The sequence below is a fragment of the Gorilla gorilla genome, chromosome 15 (assembly GCF_029281585.2).
Source record: "Gorilla gorilla gorilla isolate KB3781 chromosome 15, NHGRI_mGorGor1-v2.1_pri, whole genome shotgun sequence".
NCBI classification, from domain to species: Eukaryota; Metazoa; Chordata; class Mammalia; order Primates; family Hominidae; genus Gorilla; species Gorilla gorilla.
In genome coordinates this window covers 32037885-32046031 of record NC_073239.2, presented here as the reverse complement: position 1 = coordinate 32046031, position 8147 = coordinate 32037885, and the positions used below count along the sequence as shown (strand labels likewise).

At 45.9% G+C, this 8147-nt stretch overlaps 1 protein-coding gene across 1 annotated transcript; it reads right to left on the bottom strand.

Moving 5' to 3' along the window:
- Window positions 1-2731: 2731 nt before the first annotated feature.
- GZMH (granzyme H) lies at window positions 2732-6040 on the bottom strand. Its single transcript, XM_004055030.5, has 5 exons — window positions 5774-6040; window positions 4505-4652; window positions 3860-3995; window positions 3397-3654; window positions 2732-2998 (listed from the first exon to the last, which is right to left on the bottom strand). The coding sequence occupies exons 1-5, from the start codon at window positions 5826-5828 to the stop codon at window positions 2855-2857; spliced, it is 741 nt and encodes a 246-aa protein (XP_004055078.4). The 5' UTR covers window positions 5829-6040; the 3' UTR covers window positions 2732-2854.
- Window positions 6041-8147: the final 2107 nt, after the last annotated feature.

The window sequence follows — 8147 nt, the reverse complement described above, 5'->3', positions numbered from 1 at the left end:
ATAAGCAAAAGTTATTATTTTAATTTGTATTGATTAATTATTGAATGTTTACTTTTTTCCAAATGTTTATGAGTTTTTTTTTAAAAATGAACTTGCCTATTAATGTTGTTAGCCTAGTTTTTTATAGCTGTGGATAATGTAGATGTTAATGGCTGCAAAATGGATATGTTGAATGCATGATATTTTACCATTTCCCTATTTTGGACATGAATACTGATTCTAATTTGGGATCTATTATTAAATAATGTTGCAATGAACATATTTATGAATAACCTTCACACACACACACACACACACACACACACACACTCTTCAGATCTTACACAGGATAAAGTCCCATGCTCAATGTCAAGTGTTTCTGTTAGATCTAAGAGGGAAGACTGACCCACCAGGCACTCTCCTACCAGGGTCCTTTGGCCCTGGTGGCAGAAATCTTTGGTCATTCTGCCGCTGTCTTTGGCTTACACCCTGGGACTCCATAGAGCTCTACTTGGCTGGCTTTTTGGGGTCTTTGTGCTTCTTCTATGTGATGGCCCCCTGACTCTTAGGTGTGCTGCTGGTCACTTGCTTATCTCTGCATATACTGACTCCTCTCTCACCTGTGCTGCTGCCAGTACTGCTTCCCAGGGAAAGGCTTGGGAGATGGACATCAGGACAGCCTTATGTGAAAAATAAGTCTATTTGTTTTTCCTCTTATTTTTCAATGTGCTGGATTTTTTCCCTGTATGCGTGTGATTTATTTGTTATTCTTTTCAGTGAAGTTTCTACTTTTTTCAGTGTTGGTCCCATTTGATTCAGTGTTTGCCAGCAATTGTGAGTTTACAGTGTTCTGTCACATTTAACTCATTAGCAGTACTATTTGAGAGATCAGGATCCTAAATAAAATCAATGGGGTCACTATTATATTAACTGTCTCACACTTGAACTGTAGCATTTCTTAAGTTTGTGGACTGAGGTTAATGTCTTCTATATGCAGAATAAACAAAGCCAAGGCTGCTCTGGTTGTCTTCTTCCTTCCTTCCTGATATAATTTGGCTCCGTGTCCACACCCAAATTTCACCTTGAATTGTAATCCTCACATGTAGTGGGAGGGACCCGGTGGGAAGTTATTGAATCGGGGGGGCCAGTTTTTCCTGTGCTGTTCTCGTGATAGTGAATAAGTCTCAAGAGATCTGATGGTTTTATAAAGGGGAGTTCCCTGCACAAGTTCTCTTGCCTGCCGCCATGTAAGATGTGACTTTGCTTCTAATTCACCTTCCGCCATGATTGTGAGGCCTCTCCAGCCATGTGGAATTGTGAGTCAACTAAACCTCTTTCTTTTATAAATTACCCAAGTTCCCAAGTTCCAAGTACCCAAAGAACCCAAGTTCTTATTAGCAGTGTGAGAACAGACTAATACACTTCCACACCTCTGGACACAGACTCCACTGAACATAGATTAAAAACTTTAGGACCTGAGAATCTCCAAGTCTCTTCTAATTTCACACACTGTCCTTCTGGAATCAAGCCAGATCATGCATGTGAGGCTGTAATGAACACTACAGGTAGAATATAGATAATTTAATTATTTTTAAAACAAGATTTCTTGTGGATTATAAATACAGATCCATTTGTGCCAAACTGACCTGGCTGGTAGAAGCAGAGGAACCAGGAGAATTGAGATGAAACTTTTTATCATTGTAAAATTTCCAAAAGCAGGGACAGGACCTATTATATGCCTGGCACAAAGAGATCAGCAAGTATTCGTCTATTGATAAATGGCATAGTGTTACTTCCAGCCCAGTGGCCCTGGAGCCCTCTGGTGCACAGCTGCCATAACCCCAGATTGCCAACAGGGGGAGTCTGGGTCTGAGGCCAGGCTAGGCTGAAAGATGTTGAGGCTGCTGAGTGGCTCCACAGAAGGTGATGCCTGAAACCCTGGGGAAAGCTGCACTGGACTGAGGGCCTCAGCTAGCCCTGCCCAGGTGGAAGGTGAGAGCTGGCTCCTCTGATCAGCATCAGGTGGGCTGGCAGGCCAGGTCTGGCTGGGACAAGCAGTAGAAAAGAATTCACAGAGTTGGGAACTCTGTTAGGGACATGAGAGAGAGGCTGGCTTCAGAACAGGGTGAGCTAGAAGGGAAAGAAACTGGTAGCCAGGGCACTTGGGTGAAAAACTCTTGGGAGCTGGGAAGGCCGGCCAGGAAGGAAGAAGGTTGACTGAGCTCAGGGCTGGGCCCAGGGCAGGGAAATGGGACCTAGGTGCAGAGGAGCATCTCAACCTCCTAAGCTGCAGGCAGACCTGGCTGTGGGAGAAGCCTGCCCCCATTGGAGGGACAGGCCCTGAAAATAGGAAACTGAGTACTCATGGCATGGCCCCTGGCCTTCTGAGTCCCTGGAGTTATTTCCTTTCCACTGCCCTGCTCCATTCTCTGCTACATTGTTAGGGGAGTAGGTGGTAGGTTTAGAGACAATAAGAAATTCCTAACGTCCAGAGAGGTTTATTTTTTTTTGTGAAGGGAGAGGGGTGAAGATTGTTTGTTTATAATGGAGTTCAAACCAGCTCTAACAGAGGGTTCAGTATCAAAGACATGTGATTGAGAAATTAGTGAAAAAACTGTACAGCATGGGGTTTAGGGAGGAGGAAGGGCTGGGGGAGAAAGGAAGAAGCAAAAGCCAGAACTGACAGCAGACGGCTGCCTGGAGCAGTGTTGTTGCATATTGAAGATGGTTCAGTGAATAAATAAGACTTCAGTCATATTTACACTAGAGATCCATTTATTACAGTCCTGCAACCCCGACTGCCCACCCCTTGGGGATTCTTGCCTCTGTCCCAGAGATGGTCAGGTCCAGAGGAAGGTTAGTCTCATGCCTGCTGTTAGAGGCGCTTTATTGTTCTCTTTATCCAGGGCAGGAAGTGTGAGACCTTGATGTAGACTCCTGGAGGTGTCCCTTTTTTGTTTCCATAGGAGAGAATACCTTGGGCCACGTCCTTACACACGAGGGGCCCCCCGGAGTCCCCCTGTGAACAGAGAGAGGAAAGACTGAGCTAGTGTTCCCTGGGATGGGTGGTCTCTGTTATGGATTTTGTGTGACATCAGTGCCAGGCAGGCCTTGTCACCTCCCTCAGTCCTGGGTCTCCAGCATGGCCCTGGCTGTGCTTTCTGGCTCTCCCCAGACCAAGCCTTTCTCTGCAATTCTCATGGACACTTTGGTGATAAGTGACTGTGGGATGACAGATCCTTCCCCTCCAGCCACCCCAATCCACCCAAGGAGTGGACTAAAGACTAGATTCCAGGAGGACACAGGCTGCCCAAGCTCTGGGCTGAGAGCATAAAGATCTGGCTACTGTCATACCCCAGAACTCCCTCAAGTTCCTCTCTCCCTGTGGTCTTTCTGGGTAGAGGATGGAAATCCAACCTTGGAACTGGTCTGTGTCTTCTTTGGATCCCCCACACAAATCTCAGTGGCTCTGCTGTAATTTTCAGGGAAGAGACGTTCACACTCCCAGTCCTTCTGCACTGTCAGTGACACTTCCTGCAGTGTGGTTGCTAAAGTGCCCATTGAGACATAACCCCAGCCAGCCACACTGCACACCTGCCCTGGCTTCACCTGGGCCTTGCTGCTAGGTAGCCTGAGAGGCCGCACAGCTGTGGTCCACTTGGCCTTTCTCTCCAGCTGGTGGGGAAGAAGCAAGAAAGTCCAGGTCAGGCAATGGCCTTCTGGACCCCGACACAGTGATGGGGCTGCACAATCTTCCCTCTCCTCTAAGGCACAGGAACTGGCCAAGAGGTCAGGATGGAAAGGAGGAAAGTGCTGGCATCACAGTGGGAGTGGAACCAACTGGTCCAAGAAGAGCAAGAGTGGCAGGAGTGTGCCTCACCTGCAGTAGCATGATGTCGTTGGAGAAGTTCTTAGGATTATAGGCTGGATGGGGGATGGGTCTTTTCACAGGGATAAGCTGCTGGGTCCGCTCCTGTTCCGTGATATTGTGGGCCCCCAAGGTGACATTTATGGAGCTGCACAGAGAGCAGAGTGAGGATGGGGGTGGAGTCACAGGGGATACAGCCCAGGAGCAGTGAAGAGCAGATGACAGCTGTGGCAGGGTAGGGCTGCAGCTGAGGGGAAGTTGAAGGGACAGAAGGGCTCCAGGGCTGAGTGACTGTGCCCTCTACTTCACAAAGACATGAAGAGTAGGGCTTCTGGGGGCTCTCTCTTGCCTTCAGGAAATATCATGAAATTGCTCGAGTTTGCATTTTGATCCTTAATGCATGGATTCAACCTTTACTACTGCCTTATTGGGCCAGTGTGTGAAACCATGCCACTTGCTCTAACCTCTGACCCTCTGACCCTGTCCTATTTCTCATCCTTTCATCATCTTAGTCCTATTCCCAGGTGGCTGCTCCGATGAGCTTTCATGGGCTTGTGTTACCAGGAACTCTGGAAGCTCCCCTGGGCTGCAGTCCCCAGGAGAAAACAAGGGTCCCTGTAGGGGGAACTCAGGAGGTGAGCTGGTGCTGTTCCTTACCTTCCCTGGCAGTGAGCAGCTGTCAGCACAAAGTCCTTTCTCACTAGGATGCCGCAACACCTCTTCCGACTCTTCTCTTGCAGAAACTGAACAAAGGCCATGTAGGGGCGGGAGTGGGGCTTGGCCTCATGGCCCCCGATGATCTCCTCTGAAAGGAAAGACTGGAAGATAAAGTAGCTGGGGATGGCTGCAGTCAGGAGAGAAGGCTTAGGACGACAGTGATTGAGGGTGAAGTGTTTTGTGTGCTGCAGACAGTGAGGGAGGGTCCTCCTGAGCTCTGCAGGCAGTACTCCTTGCAGGCAGAGCAAGCTTTTCTGAACTTTAAGTCTCAGAACCTTCTCAGAATGGACAGTGCTTGACTTTTGCATCCTACTGCAGAAACACATGGAGGAAGAAAGATCTATTTTCACAGTGGTAGAGCCCCAGAGGATCCTGGACAGGACTTCCCAGGCTCCTCCTTTCTAGTGAGTCTCTCTGATCCCTCTGAGCCTCTGCTGTCTAATGATCTACCCATGAGCTTCTGGAGTTGGATTTTCTAAAATTCTCATGTGCCAGGGCCGAACACATTCTAGGTTCTCAGTAAGTGTTGTTTGGTGCATAAATGAATAGCCTCCAATTAGCCTTTGGCTGAGGTTAAGTGGGGGTAGTGCTGGTGGGATTCAGGACCTCAGGGATGTTAGAGGGGGTTGTCACCAGGTCAGTGGAGTAGCCGAGGGCCTGCAAAGGCAGAAGAAAGTGGAGAAATCAACTAAAAATGAATCGCAAAGCCCAGGTGGAGCCAAGGTAACGGGAGAGCTATGGACACAGTCATCTTGCCACCTCTGAGATCAGTTGCACCATGGGCTTCTCTCCTGGCAGGGGTGACTGGGTGGGGGCACTGAATAATTTAAGTGGTTCTTAAGCTGGGTCCAGTGACAACTCCTATGACTGCAACTTGGTGTCTGAGCTCCTCTTTCCTGGGTTGGAGTGTAGAGTAATAATTACTTATCTTTTTTAGCTTCACATTCCCTACCAAATGCCTTTCTACGAACAATCCACACTCCAGGTCATGAAGGAGAGGTATAGGGAGAGGCTAACACCCATTAAACCTTTTAGGGAACACCCTTCATTTTTCGATCTTTGCTGAGTATCTATCTAGCCTCAGATTTATAAGTCTGGGTGTGGAATGGAAGGTGGGCTCAGATTGAGGAAAATTCCTGACCAGTGCTCATGGGTACAGGGTATCTTATAAGTTGGGTTCAGGCCTCTGGAATAGGGATAGTCACTTACCTGTCCCAGCCCCAGGGGTCAGAAGAAAGGCCAACAGGAGCAGGAATGGCTGCATTTTCTCAGGAAGGCTGCCCAGGTCAGAGTTGTTGGTGTTGACTCCTTCCAGAAACAAATGCTGGAGGGAGATGAAGGAGGGATGGGTACAGTAACCTCAGAGACCTCCTAGACTTGTCCCCTTCTGGTTTTGATGGGTGTCATTATAGAAGGTGGTTTATTAAAATTCTCTGGTTTGGTTTAAGTTGACATGGCACTGTCACATTTACACCCCTGCTGCTGAGTAACAAGGTGAAAGCAAGAATAAAGAACAAGGAGGTGGAGCTGTTGAAGCTGTGGCTGCAGCTAGCAGAAAGGCTGGTACCGCAGAAGCTCCTCAGTGACTGAGAACCAAGAATGTCTCCTTTTCTCAGTTCTTGGCTCTTTTTCTACTCAGATAAAATCATGAATAATTATTTAGCAAGCCAGATGCAGGGATATGAGAGACATGGCTCTTGCCCTTGAAGAGTTGATGGTTAGCAAGAGTAGACTGAAAATCTGGGGTTAGAGCACAAGATGGTAAGGGCCGTGGTGGGGAAATCTGCTTGTTGGTGTGAGATGGAGGCTGGACTTGCCTTAGCAGTATGCAGAGTTGCACACACCCAACAAATACTCCAAATGGCAACCCACTCCTATCTTACCACTATCTCGGATTCATATTTTTGGAATATTTAGAATCCCCTCTTTAAATATAAATATTCTGTGACAAAGATAACTTTTTTTATTCCACACTTCTGCAAAAAAGTTGTGGACTTGATATTTATTGAACCAAAATGAGTCATCATTGGGTCCATTGAAGTGTAGTGGATTGATTGCTTTATGCTTTGGTTATTTAGCCCTCCTTAAGCTGAGGTGGGGACTGTTCCACTCCATCTATGGTGCTTATGAATGAGGAGGGGATTTCCCTTGAGAAATGCTAGTTGTTGTTGCCAGGTGATGGAAAAATGGATGCTGATCATCCTGATAATAACTGTCCACTAAGGCCGGGCGTGGTGGCTCATGCCTGTAATCCCAGCACTTTGGGAGGCCAAGACGGGTGGATCACGAGATCAGGAGATCGAGACCATCCTGGCTAACATGGTGAAACCCCGTCTCTACTAAAAATACAAAAAATTAGCCGGGCATGGTGGCGGGCACCTGTAGTTCCAGCTACTCGGGAGGTGGAGGCAGGAGAATGGCTTGAACCCAGGTGGAGCTTGCAGTGAGCTGAGATCGCGCCACTGCACTCCAGCCTGGGCGACAGAGCGAGACTCCATCTCAAAAACAAACAAACAAACAAACAAAAAACTGTCCACTAAGTATTCTCTCAGTTTCCAGAGAGCCATGTCTCTGATGTCCCTTGGCTCACAGTCATAGGCTGTCCATAAACAAAAATGTGTATGGATACATATGTTTGTATATTTATGTATATGTATATGTATAAATATATATGTATAGTTAAGTAGGAACATGTAAATGATAAAATTAAAATTACCAAAAATTCTACCACAAGAGATCATTATTAATGCTTAAGCATGTTTCCTTCTACTATTTTTCTAGGTATTTATAAGGTGCTATTCCTGCTATTACTTTAACAGAACTGGGATAGGACTTTAGGTGATAGCCTTTTTTGTGATGAATTTTCCAGGTGTTCTTTGAGCTTCTTGTATTTGGATGTCTAGGTATCTAGCAAGGCCAGGGGAGTTTTCTTCAATTATTTCCTCAAATAAGGTTTTCAAGCTTTTAGATTTCTCTTCTTCCTCAGGAACACCAATTATTCTTAGGTTTGACTGTTTAACATAATCCCACATTTCTTGGAGGCTTTGTTCATTTTTTAAAAATTATTTTTTCCTTGTCTTTGTTCGATTGGGTTAATTTGAAAGCATTGTCTTTGAGCTCTGAAGTTTTTTCTTCTGCTTGTTCTAGTCTATTGTTGAAACTTTCCAGTGGATTTTGTATTTCTCTAAGCATGGCTTTCATTTCCAGAAGTTGTGATTATTTTTTCTTTATGATATCTATTTCTCTGGAGAATTTTTCACCCATATCCTATATTTATGTATATATATATTTTTTAATTTTTAGAGTTGTTTTTTCACCTTTCTCTGGTATCTCCTTGAGTAGCTTAATAATCTTCTGGATTATTTATCTGGCAATTCAGAGATTTCTTCTTGGTTTGGCTCCATTGCTGGGGAGCTAGTGTGATCTTCTGGAGGTGATATAGAACTCTGTTTTGTCATATTACCAGAATTACCTTTCTAGTTCCTTATCATTTGGGTAGACTATTTCATTGGAAAGGTCTGGAATTCAAGGCCTGCTGTTCAGATTCTATTATCCCATGGGGTGATCCTTTGATGTGGTGCTC

Coding starts and splice junctions, on each gene's coding strand:
- GZMH (XM_004055030.5), bottom strand. CDS start 5,828: ATGCAGCCATTCCTGCTCCTGTTGGCCTTTCTTCTGACCCCTGGGGCT. Junction 3,655..3,859: donor ACGACATCATGCTACTGCAG/GTGAGGCACACT, acceptor CTTCCCCACCAG/CTGGAGAGAAAGGCCAAGTG. Junction 2,999..3,396: donor AGACACAGACCAGTTCCAAG/GTTGGATTTCCA, acceptor CTCTGTTCACAG/GGGGACTCCGGGGGGCCCCT.